Consider the following 22,970-nt stretch of genomic DNA (forward strand, 5'->3'; position numbering starts at 1 on the left):
GGAGGATGGTCACCAGAAGGTCCGAGTTTGAATGTCCTGGACCACTGACGTGTTCCCCAACTGGGAGGGAACACTCCTGTCTGTTGATTGTGGTGCGGTGCCCATTCATCCGTTGCCGTAGCCTTTGCTCGGTTTCCCCAATGTACCATGCCTCAGGGCATCCTTACAACTTTTAAAAAAATGTTTTGTGATTTACATATGAAAGAAGTGAAACTATCATGGTATTCGAACAGATGAAAGACTCAACAGACATCAAGGTATTTGTCAATGTATAATTTCAGTTACATGACATTGTAAATTTTTGCTATAAATTCTGTGCCTTAAAATTGTGTACTCCACAACCACCTGATGGAGTGGCGCTCCGAAAGCTAGTGTGCTTCCAATTAAACCTGTTGGACTATAACCTGGTGTTGTGTGATTTTCAACTTTGTACACCCCAGTCCAACACTGGCATCTCCAAATCAGTTGGAATATGTTATCTATTTTCTCACAGTACTTGGCCTTTATATATTACCATGCCATATGATCTGGGATGGACATGATGGAGAATCTTTCCATCTATTCACATCAAGATCTTAAACTCATAAGCTAGTTATCCTGGTTCAAGTTGGGGTGACTTGGTAATCATGTCCTTCTACCATTTTCTACGTGAAACCTTCTTCCAAACCTGAAGCTGTTGGTCAAGTAAACAGGTACCTAGAACTTTAGTACATAGATTTATCACAGCTATCTGAAAATCTTGGCATATCACTTTACTTTTGATGATCATGGATTTAGTCATTGGTAAAATAGTAATTGAGTACTGCTGAACAAACCTGCACTCGTGAGGAACACTCACAAAATGTGAATAAGGTTTATAATATATTTCACTAATTTGGAACTCTAATGTAGATGTAGACAAGTTTTTATTTTGATTTGTGAAGGGGTCTTGATTTTTAAAAAGATGTCAGAAATTATTTTTTAAACAGTGAGTTCAAACATCAATTCCAACAGAGCTTATAATTTAATGCAAACTACCTGGGAAGTTCTTAGTAATATTTCATTAAGTTAAATTTTATGACCTACAGAGAAAGATGGTCAGCAGCCACAATGTTCAGAAGCTCAGATTCATACCAGCAGGACCGAGAATTTTGGAAATTTCCAGGCTGCGTGTATATATAAATTGTATATATTATAAAGCCATACACAAATAGAATACTTTTTTTTCCTTTTCTATAATAAATTTATGTTCCTTTATTAAAAATACATTGACAACCTTGTGTGACTACATTCAGTAGCTGACCACTAAGATATCCAAATTGTGGATACTGAAATGCACACTCGAGAGCATTTTGAGAGACTGAAAAATACGTTGGTGACCCTTTTTATCAGATGGAATTTTTGTGGTGATCACAGACAGGAAATGTTTTAGCTGCAAAACTTGAGACATATGGGGATAAAATGTTAAAAGAAACCAGGACACCTTTATCTTACATGCAGATATCTTCTGTTTAACTTCTATTTTGATAGGATCAAACCTAATAGAATAGACTAAATCACAGAACTGATTGGCTTATATTGATTTGATATTTGTTTCTGTTGAAAACAAGATTATATTTCCTTGCTATCACCTGAGAATTGGAGATTAAACACTTTCAGGATAGGAATCTCATGTGGGCATCTCTAGTGCAGCATTTAGGTAATTTAAACGTACATATCATCTTGCTTGAAAAACACTTGCTGAATCTGTACCAATCTATGTTTCATGACTTTCCTGCTAATGCTGTTTTGAATCAGGAGTCCAAATCCAGTTTAAGCTTTTCCTGAATACGAATGCTGCACTTATAGAAAGACTGTATGCTGGGCTAGACACCATGTTTGAGATGTAACAATGCAGCTCTTTCAAAGCTGTCAACAGCATCAAAGAGTTTGGAAGAAGATAAGGTCATGGATAAGCTTGGGTTTGAGGTATGCAATTGTTGGTATTTTCAAAAGGAAGATGGTGGTTTAGTGATACTGGCACTGGACGAGTAACCCAAAGGTCTAGCTAATGGCCTGGGGATCTGGATTAAAATCCTGCCGTAAAGAAACTTGAATTCAATAAAAATCATGAAATAAAAGTCTAAAGATAATCAGAAATGGAGAATTTTATTATTTGTAACCAGGAAGCTCATTCCTTCCCAAATCAAATAAACATTTACACAGAATGCAGTTAAAGTTTGTCAAAGTATAAATTGCACGACAAAGGTTTATCAGATAAATAAGGACCTTAATTTTCCATGCTATTTATATCAGTTGTAACTTTACAAAACAATGATATCAATTAGGAGAAAGTGAGGACTGCAGATGCTGGAGATCAGAGCTGAAAATGTGTTGCTGGAAAAGCGCAGCAGGTCAGAAAGCATCCAAGGAGCAGGAGAATCGACGTTTCGGGCATGAGCCCTTCAGGAATGATATCAATTAGTCAAACATTACTTGCACTTTAAGAACTCAGGCATTAGGTCTTGTCAATTGTTTTGCAGTTTAAGAGAAAAGTTACATTCAAAACTGTATCATCAGTTTGCCTTGCATTGAGAACTAACTGCAAGACTAGAGTTACTGATTGCCATCATTAAAATTCCATAGCTTTTCTTCAGATACTCTACCTTCCAGTATCAAGTTTGTGTTGCATTTCAGCTGTGTCTATATTGACTATTACCTATTTGCACAAAGACATTTATGACCTAAATTTGATATTATCCACATGCCTTCAGTTGGCAAACAGGAAACCTGAGAGAGGAGGCCTGTTAAGTTGCTTTAATTCACCAAATATTACACAAGTTGTAATCCCTTTTATAAGCTCAGATACCACAAATAAATATGCCATACATTCTGATGGTAGGCTCACATGATTTTTTTTTAAGTTTTAAAAAGCAACCTCCTGGTGATGATCAGTACTGGTAGGATATGAAAACCTTCCAGTTGGAATGGGTGACTTCGCACGACCATTTTATCTTTCAAACTTTGTTTCTCATTCATCTGTAAGCTAGGCAATAAAACTACATACACCTTCTCAACATCCTCCCTTCTACATTAGAGGTACCCTTACCTCTTTTCCTATTTGAGAGTTGGTCCCTCGAAGTAACCTACTTCTATTCCAGAAATGAACGGGCAACCACTTGACATCTAATCTACAGCAAATAACTGGACAAATCATTGTAGCTTGAAAATAAAATGAGAATCAGGCAAACTAGAGATATGTATGCCCAGCTTTAGTGTGTCTATCCCATTAACAAAGCTATTTTCAGTAGCTGCAGCTTATGGCTGCAAAGGGAATTTTAAAGCTAATGAAGTAACTTTGATTTAAAACATAATTGGTTTCAAAGTTAAAAGTTACATGCCTGCTTTTGAAAATCAGTTGTGTACCAAGACAATTTCTTAAAAATAGAATAATCTGAACTGGGACAAATGATTACATTTAAAAACATGGGAAATTACTTTAAAAATTACATTAAATAATGGAACATTCATGACAGATGTAATAGTATTTCCTTAAATGGTGCCATTGTAATTTGAAACTAAATAAGTTATCAGGATGTGTATTCTTAGATTACTGATTAGACATTTCACTGTCTTTCAGTGACTTAGTTCAGAATTACTGCAACTTAAAATGTAATAAGAATTCAGACAACTTGTACTACAGGAGTGAAATTATAAAGCAAAATTTAATTATGTAGTGAATCTTTGAGTAGTTCTTTGGCAATATATAAGTGAAATAACAGGATTCATCATCTGTTATAATGTTGAATAATTAAATATATGACACAATGTCATTCTGGAAGGTGCACTGTGCAGGTAGAGATGAAATAAGTTTTGCTTCTGTTGCTGTTCTCATTTTAGATGCAAAAAAAAACAAGTAGCACTTGAGTAACCTCAGCCAGCAGAAATGAATAGCTGCGGGATTTAAACCCATATCTGTTGAATTGCGAAACAGATTAACAGGTGTAGCAAAGTCTTAATTCTTGATGAAATTCAAACACAAAGACTGATAAGAAACTAATTACTTATGTTTATATTTTTCTAAGTACAAATATTATAATCAAGCCCATCTCAGCTAAATCAAGTTATTTACATTCTCAACAATATTATTAATACTTCAAGAAACTGAACTTTTCCAAAATAATTTTCTAACTCAAATACAAGGCACATCAAGAGTCCATTTAATAAACTGACATCTAGCTACTGTTTTTCTTACAATGTAACAATTGAGCAGATAAATTATTTGAAGTTCTTTTACACAAAGGGATCATTGCAAAAGTTATCACTTAGTTGTTGAAGGATTGTTGTGTAAAGTTTGTAGTCTCACTTTTTCTTTTGTTGTTTCACTCTGTAGTCAGCCAGAGCAGCTTTGATCGCATCTTCAGCAAGCACTGAAACAAAAGAGCAATTACATTATTAAAATTAACTACACATTTGCTTATTCAAATCCCAGAAAAAGGACATTTCCCCTCAATTGAACCTCCTTTGAGCCAACTCCAATGCAGCTTTTGTGAAGGAAAACAGACTCCGAACTATACAGGTCATAACAGGTTATGTAAATGTAGAAAGGTCAGATCTCAGCCAGTGACTCAGTCTCATCAAATCCAGACTATTGCCTCACCAATCTCCCAAAATTGCCACAATAGCTCCCTTGTGGATCAAAACTCTAACTCAAGGAGAAAGTGAGGTCTGCAGATGCTGGAGATCAAAGTTGAAACTTTATTGCTGGAACAGCACAGCAGGTCAGGCAGCATCCAGGGAACAGGAGATTCGACGTTTCGGGCACAGGCCCTTCTTCAGGAGTCAAAACTCTAACTCAGCCTTGAACAACTGAAATGACAACTTCCACTGCTTTCTAGGGAGTGAATTCCACAGAATAACAATTTTCAAATTTTTCTTATTCTTATGTTGATTCTAGTCTCCCCACATCAGGAGGCAAACTCTAAATATCCAAACTTAGAATGTCCTGAGGAGACTTTACATTTGAAGAAGGTTACTTATCATTCTTATAACTTTAATGTGTACAGGCCCAATCGTTCTACATAAAAAAAGACTTCTGAACCATGCCCAACAGTAATTTTAATTAAAACTGGTACCAAAAATACAACTCCAGATGTGATATCAACAAAGTCTTGTTCAACTGCAGTAAAACTTGCCAATTTTTACATTCCACTTCCTTTGCATTAAGACCAACATTCCATTTGCGTGCCTCATCACATCTTGTATCTGCAGACTAACTGATTCCTATACTTAGATACCTATATCCTCTGTATCACAATTAAGCAACCTTGAAATAGACGAGAAAGGAAACTAACTGCACTGAAAGGACAGGCGAGAACATGCAAAGTCCTGGACTGGTCCTTAAATCTACAGGCTTCTAAATCAGAAGCGCATGTGCTCCATTTAAAATCAAATTAAGTCTGCAGAGTGAGGCTGCAAAAAGAATCATAAAACAGGATACGCAAACTTGACCGACATCTTGTAATTTAAGCATTTGCTAAAACAAACTTTTTTTTAAAAGATACAGACAAATCACCTTCATAAATGTGTTTGAGCACTTTCTGCCAACTTTAAGTGCATTAATCCCTCTCAAATAGTGATACATCAAGGTGGTAAATTAAACACTCATTTGCTAATGTTGCAAAGAGTAGCTTCTAGGCTGTTTAATAACATCCCTCTGTTGTATTATTGCTTCTAGTTTGCTGAAATGTTTCAGTGCTGTTTTCATTGAAAAAACTCTATTCTTGCAACATCTTCCACTTATATCAATAGCTTCCAGGTATAGCCCAAGGATATTCTGTCTCATCTCCCTGCTGTTAATGACAATGCCAATTACATTTTTAAGATTCAGGCAAATATCATGTCTAATTGAGCACTTTGATTAAATTTAACAAAAAAGGGAAACTGTGCTCCTTCACGAGGCTGTTACTCATTAATTTAGTCTAATGTTATATGCGTTTCACAGAAATTATAACTACTAGTGTACAACTGACATCTCATACTGCATTGTCAATTAATGCATCACAAAAAGTCTCAATTTCATAAATTATCTAGCTTGGGATTGAATTATCACATCTCCATGATTGCTCTGATGTTTGTCTAGATGCAAGGCATCAACTTGTGGATGCACCAGACTTTCTGAAGCACAATATGTTAACGACCAAAACTACCTTCCAAATTTTCCTACTCCCCTCATGCCACCATGTCTTCCTGGTTTCTGAAACAGTCATTTAAAAATACTGAAAAAAACAGTAAAATACATTTTGCCTAATACTTTCACTATCCACCTTATACAGTTATTTTAAATGTAAAAAAAGGTTTCAAGCAGCTTAGTACAGTTAAGAAAAAAAATGACATTGAGCCAAAGGATAAGGAGAGAGACACTAAGTATGAAAACATTATGTTCAGATTTCCGTTAAACATCCTCTGTTCTACGACTAGTGACAGAAACTTCAAGTCAAGTTGCCCTGCTCAGGAATCTCAAAGACAAGCCATTAATGATATTAAGTTAATGAGTTGCACCTGCATATCCATAAAATAAACCCAAACTTACTTGAACAATGCAGTTTGACTGGAGGGAGACATAGCTCCTTAGCAATGTCTGTGTTCTTAATCGTCAAAGCTTCATCGACCTGCAAATGAATGACTGTCAATGACTCTTTCTTCAAACTAAGCATGTAAGGCTGAGGCACAAAAAATACTTTCACAGGATGCAGTATAAACAGGTGCAATATTTTGATGAGATTTTATTATGTGGCTTTATTGAACATTCCAACAGTATATCAGTACACGGCAAGATCCGCACTCATATCTGAATTAAACAATACATTTTCCACAAACAAAAATGAGAGCAAATTGAATGTATATCTGTAAGCCATTACTATACAAATCAAATATTTTCCCTCTACTTTCAGTTTTAATTTGTGTTTTGGCACCATCTTATCTTTAAATGGTCCAATAACAATTCCTGTTCTTATGTAATGGTAAAAGATTAAATGGGACTACCTTTCTGGACATTAATGTAATATTAAAGGCTTAAACTGCACTAACTGAACATTCTGGAAGTGGATGGGGATGGTATTCATGCAGGAATACGGATGACGCCCAACCCATTTACACAGTCATTTGCTACTACTCGCCTACTATTATGAAATTAAACTATCATTCAGCCCCTTCCATTCATACTTTCATGGCCATCCCCCAGCCAATCAGGTTTGCTTGCATGATCATCCGACACGGAAGCATATCACACCTACATGGTCTGGGGAAGTAGCGGAGCCAGAATAATTTGCAGAGCCGCTCCGAAGCTAGGACATTCCACACCAACATAGTCTTGGGAAATCACTGAATCAGGAAATAGTCTGCTTAACAATTCCCCAGGATTAGGGCATTTATATTATCTCAGAGGATGATCTCATCCTCTAATGTACCTGGGGTAACAGGTGGCTATTTTTAGGGGGGGTGGGGGGGTGGGATGGTGGTGGGGGAGGTGGCCAGAGTATCTGTCAGCATTACCAATTGACCTGTATAAAGGGGATGTGTTTTCTTTGTTCAGGGTCTCTCTTCTGAATCGACTTCACACACCTATGGAGACTGCCAGAGGGGTCACCCAGCTTGTACAAGCTTTAATAAAAAAAAACTTTACCTGTTTGCAGAAGTTGGTGTGTAGAACCTAACACATATCGCCATCTATGACTGACAAGCATTTTTTTTTTACTGCCATGAAAGAAAAATATCTTGTGTCCAGCACATTTTACAAAAATCTAAGCATACAACGGACTAGTCAAGCTAATGTTGTTCAGACAAGTTCAAGAAATAGTCATTTCTTGGGTAGTTACCAACTGATTGAGGTTGGCACTTAATTTTAATCAGTATTTTAATACTGAAATGGATTATTCCTGTTCCTTCTGTATATTTCCATGGAATTACCTCAGAGAAGATGAATATCCTTACCGTTTTCCCTTTCACCCACTCTGTAGCCAGTGAGCTGGATGCAATTGCTGATCCGCAGCCAAATGTTTTAAATCTCGCATCAATAATTTTCCCATTTTCATCCACCTCAATCTATAGAAGAAAAAGTCAAAATGCAAGCAAGTTTTAACAATTATAATCTTTATCACAAAATTGAAATCATTTGAATATTTACCAGGCAGAAAATTGTAACAGAATCCAAACTGAGACTTCCAGATGACTGAAGAGAAAGAGCAGCCACACACATACATGCAGTTTCCAGAGGACAATACAACAGACTGGTCATATCCTCAAAAGAGGGAAGTTAACATTTGTTCTCAATGTGATCCCAGTCTTTCAGGAAAAATTGGTTTGAAATATTACACGTAGCGTAATTAGGAAATGGCTAATATATTAAAAATACTGGAGAACTTCAGTTCAATCAACAAGATGAAACAGAATTGAAGCTATCGAAGAAATCACTGCCTGATTGTTTTCATTGAATATTTTAACAAACATGAATGGAGGCTTATGCCCGAAACGTCGATTCTCCTGCTCCTTGGATGCTGCCTGACTTGCTGTGCTTTTCCAGCACCACACTTTTGACTCTGAACTCCTCAGTAGTTTATTACGAGTGTAACTCTGACTACAGAAAAGCAAACCTTCTGAATCATACGACAGCACTAAATGTAGAAAAATATTTAACTTTATAGCAATACCCTTTTCTGAAGGCATGGCGATGGGGCCAGAACGTGACCCTCCATTCACATTTATTTGGCTCATGAACATAATGCTCAAAACACAGGGAAGTGGAATGACAAATTTGCAACGAGCTGCCACCCCAGTGTGAAGGCAAGTGTTACCTTTCTTCATTTCACTATGGAGATGTATATATAGTCCGTCCATGAGTCATAAGCTCTCTCTATATACACAAAACTGTGGCAACATACATTCCACACTTGGCTCCAAGCACACTCACTTCAACCCCATCACTGTCATTGGTAGCACACACTCTGGCTGTTACTGAGATCTTAGCGCACTCAAAGAGCACAGGAGTCAAGATGGGAAAGTAGGCTTCAGATGCTACAAGGAACAGTCTCACAATAGTGTACATTTGTTCAGGCTGGTAGAGTCTAAGACTGTGCAAAATAAGGACATGTGCCCTATCAATTTCACAGGCATCTCCAAATTCCAAACTCAGTGGTATAATGGCCTAGGGCAAGGCTCAGGGAAGGCTGAGGAAGCAGGCCAGGGCAGAGAGGGTGGGAGGGAACTAGCGAATGAGTGAGGGAGTATGTATTTGCATATAGATGCAAGAGAATGAGAATCCTCAAGAGGGAGCTGCATACATGCATAAGCTTCTTCTCCCTTCAGCCAAACACCTAGTCACAAAGACTAGGAGGAAGAAATACCAAGCCTGAAAGGCAACCCACTTTCAACCCCTGCTTCGTGAATTCTACTGACATCAGCTCAATATGTGGCAGAAGCAAACACAAGGTCAGTTTCAGTTAAACTGAAATTCTTAAATCTGCCTCCATTTGAGGCAATCAGGAATTGGGGCCTAGTCTATCTCTGCCTCAGGTTCAGTTATTTCCTTCTGCTGCTTGGTGGTACTTTCCTGAAGAAGGGCTTATGCCCGAAACATCGATTCTCCTGCTCCTTGGATGCTGCCTGATCTGGTGCGCTTTTCCAGCAACACATTTTTCAGCTCTGATCTCCAGCATCTGCAGTCCTGACTTTCTCCTAGGTACTTAAAAATAGACTTGTTTGTTTTTTTGTTTAAATTATGCTTAAATAGTGATTCCTTTTTTTTGAAAAGGTGTTGAGTGCTGTGCCAAACCACACATTTTGAAAATATGCATTGGGTTCTTGAATGAGAAAAGAATTAAAATCTACTTGCTCACATGAAAAGGTTGGACAACCCTGAACTCTGGTGCTCACTCCTGTAAATATCCTGGCAGCTACAACTCAAGTGTCAATCTGCAAAATCCACAAATACCAGTAGCAAATTACCCACACCATTTGGCTACAGAGCAACCAGCATATAGGTTATTTTATATCTCCTGTGACAATAGCACAAGTTTCCATTAATTGAAGCTGTTATTGGACATTAGCATGGAAAACTGCCATCCCCCTGAAATACTTCTAAGAAACCCTGTTAAGTCGAGAACCTGTTAAACATCTGCATGGTTTCTCGTGTGGTATTGCTATTCAATTTTCTGTCTATGTCTCCTCACTTGAATGCACAATTGCTTGGATTGCTGTATAGGCATGTATTATCTGCCTACAGGTTTAAAGAAATTGCTGTGTTTAAATGTAGCCTCATCTCTGGATCACTGATCAAATGTTGAGCTCTAATTTTCGTTCATCTAACCCTGTGGCACTGGAGCCAACTGTTGAGCTGAGAACAGCTCACTCATCCAAGAGCTCACTGAATGTTGACCCATATCTTTTATTTCAACAATTGTCATACTGAGAAGCAAGCTGACCAACTGAACCATTAAATGCACCCCTTTAACTGTGCTAAGTAACAACTTCTTAAAAAGGGATGCATATGTTGGTTTAATTGGCAAAGCTATGTTTAAATGGATCCTTATCCAACTCTGGATCACTGCATGCATTTAATAACTGTACCTGTAGTTTCATGACATCACCACAAGCTGGTGCACCAACCAGGCCTGTTCCAACATTTTTTGCATTCTTATCCAAGGATCCAACATTTCTGGGATTCTCATAGTGGTCCACCACCTGCAAGATTAAAGAAATCCAGTAGTGCAAGTCATGACGACTCAATAGAAGTCTAGCTTCTGAATGAGAAACTGAGTGTTTAAGTTACAGTTTGAGCATTAAAAATAAAGTTTAAAGTCCAGTTCAGGACTGATGGAATGTCGTGCTATCAGAACTGTTGTCATTTGCAAGGGAAGGTACAGTTTGCCCTATCAGGTGGATGGAAAACATTCCACAACATTGGATAGATTCAACTCTGGAGACAATCAACATAGAGAGATTATGTGATCATGAGACCACATAGCTGTCTGTGGCAGTTTGATTTACAGTATACAAATCAGTACTGCATTGCCTACATCATAACACTGACTCGTCATTAAAAGTACTTCAATGCAAGGTTTGTGAAGGTTTATAGCTCAGGTTGAGGCTTAAGATGTAGGTTTGCTCGCTGAGCTGTAGGTTTGATATCCAGACATTTCATTACCTGGCTAGGTAATATCATCAGTGGCGACATCCAAGTGAAGCGAAACTGTTGTCTCCCGCTTTCTATTTATATGTTTGTCCTGGATGGTGTTCCTGGGGTTTGTGGTGATGTCATTTCCTGTTCATTTTCTGAGGGGTTGACAGGTAATATCATCAGTGGCGACATCCAAGTGAAGCGAAACTGTTGTATGTTTGTCCTGGATGGTGTTCCTGGGGTTTGTGGTGATGTCATTTCCTGTTCATTTTCTGAGGGGTTGACAGATGGTATCTAGATCTATGCATTTGTTTATGCTATTGGGGTTGGAGTGCCAGGCCTTGAGGAATTCTCTGGCTTGTCTTTGCTTCGGCTGTCCCAGGATAGATGTGTTGTCCCAGTCGAAATTGTGTTTTTTTTTTCATCCGTGTGTAGGGCTACGAGGGAGAGAGGGTCGTGTCTTTTTGTGGCTAGCTGGTGTTAGTGTATGCTAGTGGCTAACTTTCTTCCTGTTTGTCCTATGTAGTGTTTGTGGCAGTCCTTGCATGGAATTTTGTAGATAACGTTGATTTTGTCCATGGGTTGTACTGGGTCTTATAAGTTTGTTAGTTTTTGTTTGAGAGTGTTGGTGGGTTTGTGTGCTACTAGGATTCCGAGGGGTCTTAGTAGTCTGGCTGTCATTTCTGAAACAACTTTGATGTATGGTAAGGTAGTTAGGGTTTCTGGCTGTATTTGGTCTGGTTGTCGTGGTTTGTTCTGGAGGAATCTGCAGACTGTATTTTTTGAGTATCCGTTCTTCTTGAAAACATTGTATAGGTGGTTCTCCTCTGTTTTCCAGGACAAACATATAAATAGAAAGCAAGAGACAACAGCTTCGCTTCACTTGGAGGTCACCACTGATGAGTAGTAAACAACACTTTATAAATTCAATTACTACTCCCTCTCCTCCTCCTATCATGCTTCCATCTGGCCCTTGACCTCATTGCTAACCATCAGGCTGCTTCTCTTCTACACCCCCTACAAATACTGTCCCTGACCACACCTTCTCCGAAGATCTATCCGTATTACTACTTCCCATCTCATCATCTGCCAACACTGCCGAACATGCTTAAATCATCTTCCCAAAAATTCTAATTGGGCTGCTTTAGCAGATCCACCATTTCAGTCCCCTCCCCGTCCCACATATTTCTTTCTATTTTCCTCTTGCTCACCTTTCTTATATACACACACTAGTTTTCTGATACTTTACACTGTTTCCTTTTTTGGCCCTAACTACCTTCCCTTCATGACTAACGTGCAATTCCTCAATCCCTATCTTCCTTTCATTTTACTAGGTTCAGCTGACTTTTTCCTTTCCTTGACTTCTATTCCCATTTTTGGGGATAAGGTGTCCACCAATATCCACTCCAAATCCACCATCTCTGACAGTTACCTTGACTACATTCCTGACTGTGCTACAAGGACTACATTCCATCCTCTCAGCTTTTCTATCTCAACCATTGAGATGGTTGCCTTTGAAATGCCAGTTTTCTCCAACCACAATACCAAACATCTTTTTCTTTCCTACTACTGTTCCTCAGAGACACCCTGATCTCCTTTACTTCTGACACTTCCTCACCTCTATGGCACATTTCCACAGAATTGCAGATTGCATACTGCCTATTACTTGACCTCCTCACTGTTCAAGGTGAATCAGTAGTTTGCTTGCACAGGTCATTCTGCTATAGCACGTTTTGTTAATGCAAATTCACTATAACATGATTGATGTATTGGGGTCACTTTCTAAAGCACAAACTTTTAAAGTGCATATTGGTTATTATGCAATTCCGGCCCAATTAGTTTAAATGGCACTGCTATTATGCAAATAACCTGGTGTGGTGTGATTTTTAACTTTGCTTCAAGAAGCATTCCTTCGTTAGGCACCATTGCACCCTCCTTCGCACACCCTCTTACTGCAGCCACAACGTTCTCCTGTCGTTAAAAACGGTTAAGAAATGTTGGAAACGCTCAAATCAAACACTATGTGTAAGATCACCCGCTTCACCAGGCGGTGCTGATATCAGGCCAACAGCCTCCAATCTACTCTCCATACATTTGCATCACTCCTCTGGCCCACCCCGATTTCGGCAGCAAGGAACCTCGGGGGGGGGCGCACTATCAGTAGGCGTAGGCCCTCAAAACCCCGCTCCTGCCAGTCCCAAAGCCCGATTACCTTCTTGTGATAAGCGGCGACAAGTGGTGCCCGAGCCCTCAGCACAAGCCGCGACAGAGAGCACGGAACCATGACCGCCGCCATTGCCACCGAAACCAGACTGCGTCACACCACCTCCCCACCCCCAACTACATCACAAACTGACGTCACCAGCAGTGGACCCGCCTCATGCTGTTACGTAAGACTGGCCACACCCCCTAGCCTGCTTGGGTTGTATTTGTCGACTGAACATGCGCGTCGGAGGAGACAGAGGGCTGCAAATGCTGGAGAACATGCGCGACACCGCATAAACACGCCCACACGTTGTGACCGAAAAGACCTGCAACGCCTCTTACGTCGGGCAGTCTGGCCACGCCTCCTTGCGCGGTTGCGTTGCCAACGGAAAAGTGCTCAACGTGGTAAACAAAACGTCGACGCTCTCAGTGCCCTTACCAAGATGGTGACAATAATACCCCGCTGTCGTCATCTTCAATCGTCCGTTTCATTAAAGCCCACAAGTCGCGTGTTTATGATGTATATATTACGCCCAATTATCCCATATTCACCCGAAAATATCTGTTTTAGACAGTCCCGCTCTAATGTGTGGGATTGTACTTCAGTTTGAAGCTTTGATTAAAATAAGGAATTGTTCTACAAGAGGAAGTTGTGTTTCTCGGGATGTGGAATGTTTCATTTGATCGGGCGACTTGGCCTTCCCCGCACTGCTTCGCATGATGGCGACTATCGGGAGGCGACGGTCGAGTGAGGCCGAGGAATTGGAGGTTGGAAGTGGGGGTGACTCGGAGGAGGAAATGGAAGACTCTTCAGAAGATGAGCAAGAAAACGAGGCGGAAATTCAGCGGTTGGAAGAGCAGGTGCGACGTGATGTCGGGCGGGAGAGAGCCCGCGGGATTTAAAACTGTAGCCCAACCTCTCCTGATCCCCCTCACCCCAATCCCACCGCCCACTCCACCCCCCCCCCCCGTGCCCTCACCCCAATCTCCCTGACACCTCCACTTCCCTGCCCCCTCGCCCCAATCCACCATGCCCCTCAATCCCCCGCACCCTCGCCCCAAAACTCTCTGCCCGCCTGAACTGCTCACCTTACAGAAAGACACAAAACAAAACACTTCTTGTTGATTGATGAAGTGTAACAAACATCTCAAGCTCCCCTCAAGAGTCACTTGAAAACCACTTGGTCAGTTTTTTTACAGAGAGAAAATATAGTCTTCTGATGGGGAATAATAAAGTAGCTTTATGCTGACTTATATGAATGGCCCATTTTCTAGTTATGTACATATGATCAAGTCATGACCAATAAAATCAAAATGATTTGAAGCATATGCCTTGACTCACATTAAATCTCACTGGCAGTCAGTGACTAGTGGGATCAATGTTTGGACCTGGCTATTTGCAATACACATAATCGATTTAGATAAGGGAATTAAATGTAATATCTCCAAGTTTGTAGATGACACAAAGCCAAGTTGGCAGGGGAGGAGGTGATGCATGGTGAGCTGTAAGGAGGATGCGGGGATGCCTATTTGGACATGTTGAATGAGTGAGCAAATGCTTGCCAGATGGAGTGTAATGTGGATAAAGGTGTGATTATCCACTTTGGTAACAAAAGCAAGAAGGCTGATAATTATCTAAATGGTGTGCTTGTAGAGAGTCAGTGAATGTAAGTGTGCAGGTGTAGCAGTAAAGAAAAACAGGTGGCCTTCATAGTGAGAAGATCCAAGTGCAGAAGCAGGGATGTCTTGTTGCAAATGTACAGGGCCTTGATGTGACCGCATTTGGAGTATTGTGTGCAGTTTTAATCTCCTTACCTGAGGAATGATGTTCTGGCTATGGAGATTGTGCAGCAAAAGTTTCTGAGAACAGCAGGACTGATGTATGAAAAGATTGGCTCAATTAGGACTATCTTCACTGAAGTTTACAAGCATGAGGTGGTAATCTTCTAACAGGACTGTGCAGACTACATGCAGGAAGATTGTTTCCAATAAGAGGAATACAGAACCAGAGGTCATGGTTTAAGAATATGAGATAGGCCATTAAGGACGGAAATGAGAAATGTCTTCACCTAGCCGAGTGATCTGTGGAATTATCTGCCAATGAAAGCAGTTAAAGGTGAGACATAAAATGTTTTCAAGAAGGAATTAGGCATTGTTCTTGGGGCTAAAGGATCAAAAGGTTTGTAGAGAAAGTGCGAACAGGATAATGAGTAGGATGATCAGCCATGATTATATTGAAAAGCAGAGCAGGCTTGAAAGACCGAATGGCCTACTCATACTCCTGTTTTCAATGTTTGTCAAGACCCTCTGATCGCTGCTAAACTTTAAATAGTCTTGATCGGGACTAAAGACACATCTCAAGAATTTGGGACACTTTAATTCCAAAATATCTGCTGCTTATCCTTTTCGGTGCTATTGTGAAAGATTTGGGTGCCAGAAGTGTGATGAACCAGTCTAATGAGGTGATATTTAAGTCAACCCTATTGCAAGCAAATTTCACCAGAGCATGAGATCTCTGAGCTCATACATATGAAAGTTTAAAAAAGACTGACAGGATTCACCTTCATTGTCTAAAGTGAGAGCATTTGTTTGAAAATTGTTGCATTTCAGGGATATATAAGAAGTGTTTAGCTCTGGAAGGTTTATAGTTTGCCAGTTATATTCTCATGTCAACAACTTTCACAGCAGTTTCAGTATGTAAACTGAGTGAGACACAAGTGAATAGTATCGTAATTCTTTATGTTGTATCCCATTTATGATATGGAAGTGCCAGTGTTGGACTGGGGTGGGCAGGGTTAAAAATCCCTGTTAAAAATCACACGACACCAGGTTATAATCCAAATAAACCTGTTGGACTATAACTTGGTGTTGTGCGATTTTTAACTGTATCCCATATACGTACTGGTAGTACTTTGTTCCACTTGGGCTACCAGGTCCAATTATAGCAAATACCACAATTTGACTGAAATACTTTATGTAAGATGAAGTACTGAAATTTGATTTATTCTAAATAGTTTTTTCAATAAGAAGCAGAAAGACACAGGCAAGTCAGTCACTTACCTCTGATTTGATCCTATGGTTACCGAGACTTAGTGCCCTCAGAGCAATAAGTCTACAATTTCATGGAAGAATGTACTGTGGTTTTCATGGTAGAGTGGTCCTGTGCAGCAATGTAAAATAATGTATAATCTGACATGAAGGAAGGGGTACTTTTAAAAACCGTTCATCTGTTTAAAGCATTTTATTTCTGATTTATGGTTTTATGCTTGTTGTGCCATTGGCCAGGAAGCTTTGTGTTTTCACTTTGTAGCATTAACACAGTTGTCATGATTTGCCAAAGACTGAATAGGCACCTATTTTTATCTGATGTGTATGATAAGTTAAAAAGTGAGAAGCAGACTTATTTATAACTAACTGGCTATTAAAAAGTTAAATAAAATAATAGATTTTAAGTAGTCCTAGTAACACTGGCATGGGAACATCAGTAATCTGTGCCCTGTTTCTTTTAGCTTTCCATCAGTGCCTATGATTACAACTGTCACGTGGATCTAATTAAATTGTTGCGTCAAGAGGGGGAACTGGAGAAATTACGAGCTGCTCGACAGAAGATGAGTGAACTATTCCCCCTTACAGAAGGTAGGAGTATAATTATTAGTTACAATGCCAGATGAAACCTGGTTTGTAAAGTGGATCAGAGTTTGTTCACACATTTATAAACAACCTGCTGATAAAAAAATTGAAGAATTAATCCACTTTCACAAGATTTTGGTTGTGTTTTTAGTTGTGATTTTTAAAATTTCTCCTTTTTCTTGGAGACTGATTATGTGAACATTCTGGTATTGATATGGCAACCACAAAGCCATAGTTCATGTCATCCTGACTAATGCTGTTTGTGAAGATTATGTTTTATTGGGAAACAAATCCTATTCTGTTTTGCAGAGCTTTGGTTGGACTGGCTGAAGGATGAGATTCTAATGGCAGAGGGAACAGCCGACAGGGAGAATGTTTATGAACTCTTTGAGAAGGCCATCAAAGATTATATTTGTAAGTTCCTTTTTACACTTAAATGTTTGTCTGACTCCTAAAAGTGGGCAATCGCAGCTTTCTTTGGTGAAGGCAAACACCTCTCACTGTTGTCCTGCGGATTGGTCATACCTGTTACCTGTTGAATATTAATCTTCCTCGCTCCCCCTCCCCCCACCGTGAAATGAAGTGGAAAAAAGGAAAGAGACTTTGATGTTTATTAATTTATTAATGTGTTAAAAGACATAATGTGCAGACTATATGTAATTTCAAATTATGTTATCCTGAAAGTTAGTTCTCCTCTTACACACACTCTCAGCTTTAAATCAAGGGCTGGTTAACTAGGAAATTAAAAACCCAAGCAGACAAATAATCAAATAATTAATTTAACTGGAAGTGATGATATAGTATGACAGTATGATGAAGCTCCCCGTATTAGAAACAATTGAAATTACTGTGATAGACATGTTCCCTGTTGTTCATTCAGGCATTTAAGCTGACCCAACTACAGAACTTTCAGATACTGGTAATCTCTAGGTAGGTGGCACTCAGCTGTTGAATCTGCAAAGATATCTTCATGAATAGATTCCTAATGAGTTTGCAAGGAATTTTTAGTTATCTAAAGTCTTGATTTTATACCATACTAAACACATCCCACTGGATAGAAAGCATAATTTGGATTGGCTCCACAGTGTGGTAGGCTTTGTTAACTCCATTGTGGAACAACCAGGATGTAAAAATCAATGCCCACTTAGACCTTGAAAACAATATCATGGGATAAACGTGCTTAAGTTTGTCTAAAGTTACCTTCTGCTGTATTTTAGTAAAGGTATTAACTTGTTTGGAATAATTAGGTTAACATTTCTTCTAAAAATAGAAGAAAGTGAATGAACATTTATGATCAGTTATCCCACAATACAGTAACTGAGCCTAATAGACTGTCACATGAGATTGTTCCACAGCAGAGTCTAGTCCTGTGGGAAAATATTTTACTGCAGTTATGCAGTTAATGATGTCTCCTGCTGAAGGAGATATTCCACCCCCCCCACCCCCACCCCCACCTCATACTTGCAGAAAAATAGATTTGCTATGTATGCAACACTATTGGTGAAATCCTCTGAAATTGTTACAGGGTGCTCACTTGAAGAATTGGTTGTCAGAATGCGTGGACTATTTTAATTCTGTTTTGATGCACAATAATGTTAGTAAATAATTTTCGTTACAGGTCCTGAGATATGGCTGGAATATGCCCAGTACTCCATCGGTGGGATTGGTCAGCAAGGTGGTATTGAGCGAGCTCGTGCAATATTTGATCGAGCTTTAACTGCTGCTGGATTACATATGACAAAAGGAGTAGCAATCTGGGAAGCATTTAGAGAATTTGAAAATGCTATTTTAGGAACCTTACAGGTAAGGGAATCTGAAATCCAGATTAATTTAATGTGAATTAATGATAAATTTGTAAATGCACTGTGTGTGGCATGAAGCAAAATGCAAACTGACAAGAAATAGTTGGTTAGTAGTATAGAATATACAGAATATATGATATGCCATAGAATATATGTGATTATGTACATTGTTTTCTTTGTTTATTCATTTGTTGAAAACTATTTAAATGTGGGTTTCTCCACCTATGCCCACAATTTGAATATATTGATTTTGGTCAAGGGAATTCAGTACCAGGGAGTGGGATGACTTCCATTTTTGTGTTTTCAAATTGATTTGAAATAAATAGTTTGACTACAAATCAAATAGCAGCAGTGCAGCAATTTTGTTTGCGACTGTTGTTATTCCCAGTCTGAAAATGAGATTTTATTGCCAAATCCTTGACTATTGTTCTGCTGATCCATATTGTTTAGGAACTAGATTGAGATGATTCAAACTAATTTTTAGCTAATAGAAAGGAGCACTTTACCCCAGTATGTGTATTGGATTTGCATGTGGGTCTCAATGATGAAACAATGTTCACAAGCCCGTGGCAGCACTGTATCTTGCTTTTACCTTTGGTGAATTATTTACTTAAGTTTACCAGTGATATTTCCTTCAGTGGAAGAATGACATGAAGTTTTTTCTTTGGATGCTTACACAGATATTTTATTCATGTACAACTGTTTCTCTTGTATTGCTTCATGGGATGTAGGTGCCACTGGCTCAGCCAGCATTGGCTGCCCATCTCCAATTGCCTTTGAACTGAGTGGCTTATTTGGCCATTTCAGAGGGCAGTTAAAAGTCAATCACATTGCTGTGGATCCAGAGCCAAGTATAAGCCATATCAGGAAAGGACAGCAGATTTCCTTCCATAAAGAACCATAAAGAATCAGTGTTAGTTTTGATGATAGCTAGTCTGGTGACAATATCTTACACTTTGGATTTATTCATTGAGTTAAGTCCCATTAGCTGTCATTATTTGAGCCCATGTCCCTGGATCTCTGGATTGCTAGTCCAGTAACGTTACCACGATGCCACCATCTCCTCATAATTGATTTGAAATTGTGAATGAGTAGCAATACTAAACCTCCAGGTTGCTAATTCTCACTGGATTTGGTATATGTTTATATTTCTAAACAAAGAACAGTATAGCCTCTTTGGTACAGGCCCTTTGGCCCACCAGGCCTGCACTGACTCACAAAGTCTTTTCTAAAATATAAATCTTTTGCCACCACGTGGTCCATCTTGTATCTGTCAAGATATCTCTTACACGGTGCTATTGTTTCTGCTTCTATCACCTCCTCTGGCAACGCTTCCAGGCATTTACTGTGCTCTGCCTGTGTAAAAGAAACACTTGCCTCTCACATCTCCTTTAAATTCTCCCCCTTTTGCTTTAAACCTATGCCCTCTTGTAATTGACTTTCTACCCTGGGAAAAAGACTCCAACTATCTAGTATGTTTCTCATAATTTTGTAAACTTCTATTTCATGTTCTGTACCCCATTGAACTAGAAAATACTGAACAGAAATATTGAATTGCTTCATTATAATTTTCAAAAAAATGTTTCAAAAGTATTTGAGTAAGGAACTGCAATTCCTGAGCTATGTAGATACTGTGAGTAACAGGGAGACTGCTGCAAATGCGGTCTGGTAGTGTTGTCAACTTTTGAAATTTTCTCCTGGTTGATGTGAAAATCTAAATTGTTTGCTTACAAACACAGTGTTTAAGAAGATTGGGGTGAGCTGGAATGTCTAAGTGAGTCCCCCTATTTCAATCCAGGAACTGGCAGTTTAATTAAATGAAAGTCTTTCCTCCGTCAGGCCTCACCCGGTAGCATTTTGACTCCAGAACAGCAGGAGATGGTGAATGCACAGCTTGAGCGGATACACACACTCTTCAAGAGGCAGCTGGGCGTCCCTTTGCTTGGTAAAGTACTTTTGAATTTACTTACGGCTAACTGTGCATCCTATGGGAATTGTAAAGTTATGTTGAATTTGTTTTGAGTACGAGTAAGTGTTAGATAGGCACTTATAAATCTCTTATAATTGATGAATCGACATAAATTAGGCAAGGAGATTCTACCACATGCCCATTGCTCCCAACAGACTGTTGGAACTTTTATGTGTGTACCAACCTTTTATCTTTAGATTGTTTAATCATTAGCACAAAAGTGAATTAATTTTATTGTATCTGCATGGTTCATACCTTTCACCAAAGGGCACTAATTGTATTCCTGGGAATAGTTTCTCCTGCAATACTAAGGGTTATAAATCTGCCAGTTATGTCAGCATAGCCCATACTTAATTCTGGAGCCTCAGGGCCCTCCACTCACCATTGACTCTATTTTTCTCAATGCTGTTTTGCAATATTTACAATATATTCCAAATGAGACTGCTCCAGTGAGTTGCATCGACCATGAAATACTGTAGAACTGGCTTCTAAACTTAGTGACAATCTCTTAAGATGTTTAAAAAAAAAATTACTTGTTGCTATTTTTCCCTCTAATTATTTGCTGGCTGCCTACTAGTATGTTGCTCAAGAGATCCCAAACTAAAAATATGTGTAAAGGAGGAGCCATAGGGAGTAAGAGACTGGACCAGTCTTTCAATAATTCCCCCACTTTGCACAGACAGACTAAAATGACAGTGTAATTGGATTGGAGAGTATCCCATGGGTTTACTGTTTACATGTTCAAGGCCTATGAGATTGTTGGAGCAAGTTCATCGGCCTTGTTATTTATATTTTGAGGTTTACCTCATGTTTGGCAAATGTTTGATCCTTATGGCCACACCTCTCTGGGTATAAGTAGCTCTTGGCAAGGTTGCAGGGTTAAGAACTCGGTATTTTGGAAGCAAGAAGAAAGGAAATGATCAGTGCTGTCTGTTCTGGCTGATGTTACAGCACCCAGTGGTCTTCAAAGAATGGGACAGCAGGAAGCGTCCAGAAATCTAAGGCATTGATTGTGCTTTCCTTCTTGAGAGAGGGTCAGTGTATGGGCAAGCCATATACATTACTTAAGACAAAATGCAGGTATCTTGATATTGTGGAGTTGTTATCTGAAGACTAGTCTTGGCTGTGATTTTGATCAAAAGAGTGAAATATCACTTGCTACTGTCTGTCTGTCCCCCATATAGATATGGAGACCACGTATGCTGAATATGAGGAATGGGCTGATGAGCTACCCAGTGAATCTGTGACACAAATGTACAAGAAGGCCCTGCAGCAGATGGAAAAACGCAAGCCCTTTGAAGAAAGTCTGGTACAATTTGAACTTTGTTATTCTAGTTTTTGAGTACTGGAGGTTTGTTCTTCGTTAGGGGCCAGTTCATATTAAATGAACATAGAAAATAGACGCAAACATAGGCCATTCAACTCTTCCAGCCTGCTTCACCAATCAGTATGATCATGGCTGATCATCCAATTCAATACCCCGTTCCAGCTTTCTTCCTATATCCTTTGATTCCTTTAGCCCTAAGAAGTATGTCTACTTCCTTCTTGAAAATATTCAAGTTTTGGTCTCAAACGCTTTCTGTGGCAAAGAATTTCCACAGGCTCACCGTTATTTGGGCGAAGGAATTTCTTCTCCTTGCAGTCCTAAATGACCTACCCCATATCTTTAAAGTGTGACCCCTGGTTCTGGATTGGGAACATAGATTTCTATGAGATCACCCTCATTCTTCTGATTTCCAATGAAAGTAGTTCTAACCAATCCAGTCTCTCTTTATATGTTCATAAGTACATAAGACATAGGAACAGAATTAGGCCATTCGGCCCATCGAGTCTGCTCCACCATTCGATCATGGCTGATATATAATTTTTTTTAAGAATCCCTATTGTGTGGAAACAGGCCGTTTGGCCCAACTAGTCCATACCGACCCTCCGAAGAGTATCCCACCCAGACCCATTTCACTATCCTATTACTCTACATTTAACCCTGTCTCATGTACCAAACTTGTACATCCCTGATTTAGCGCATCCAATTCACCTAACCTGCACATCTTTGGATTATGGGAGAAAACCGGAGCACCGGGAAGAAACCCATGCAGACATGGGAAGACTGTGCAAATATTACACAGACAGACAGTTACCCGAGGCTAGAATCGAACCCAGGTCCCTGGTGCTGTGAAGCAGCAGTACTAACCACTGAGCCACTGTGCCGTCCCAAATTCCTGCCATCCCAGGA

The 22,970-nt window shown here is 39.4% G+C and overlaps 2 protein-coding genes across 2 annotated transcripts in view; one reads left to right on the plus strand and one right to left on the minus strand.

The window, feature by feature from the left end:
* Positions 1–2,108: 2,108 nt before the first annotated feature.
* Positions 2,109–13,461, minus strand: iscu (iron-sulfur cluster assembly enzyme). Its single transcript, XM_043715813.1, has 5 exons — positions 13,344–13,461; positions 10,582–10,695; positions 7,951–8,061; positions 6,551–6,629; positions 2,109–4,388 (listed from the first exon to the last, which is right to left on the minus strand). The coding sequence occupies exons 1-5, from the start codon at positions 13,425–13,427 to the stop codon at positions 4,321–4,323; spliced, it is 456 nt and encodes a 151-aa protein (XP_043571748.1). The 5' UTR covers positions 13,428–13,461; the 3' UTR covers positions 2,109–4,320.
* A 394-nt stretch (positions 13,462–13,855) lies between these two features.
* The window catches only part of sart3 (spliceosome associated factor 3, U4/U6 recycling protein), a 32,896-nt gene continuing 23,781 nt past the window's right edge, over positions 13,856–22,970 (plus strand). Inside the window, exons 1-6 of the mRNA XM_043715811.1 lie at positions 13,856–14,197; positions 16,846–16,972; positions 17,276–17,380; positions 18,585–18,769; positions 20,608–20,713; positions 21,922–22,046. Coding sequence (XP_043571746.1) covers positions 14,054–14,197; positions 16,846–16,972; positions 17,276–17,380; positions 18,585–18,769; positions 20,608–20,713; positions 21,922–22,046 — 792 coding nt within the window. The 5' untranslated portion in view covers positions 13,856–14,053. The remainder of the gene's footprint in view (positions 14,198–16,845; positions 16,973–17,275; positions 17,381–18,584; positions 18,770–20,607; positions 20,714–21,921; positions 22,047–22,970) is intronic.

The sequence above is a fragment of the Chiloscyllium plagiosum genome, chromosome 25, assembly GCF_004010195.1.
Source record: "Chiloscyllium plagiosum isolate BGI_BamShark_2017 chromosome 25, ASM401019v2, whole genome shotgun sequence".
NCBI classification, from domain to species: domain Eukaryota; kingdom Metazoa; phylum Chordata; class Chondrichthyes; order Orectolobiformes; family Hemiscylliidae; genus Chiloscyllium; species Chiloscyllium plagiosum.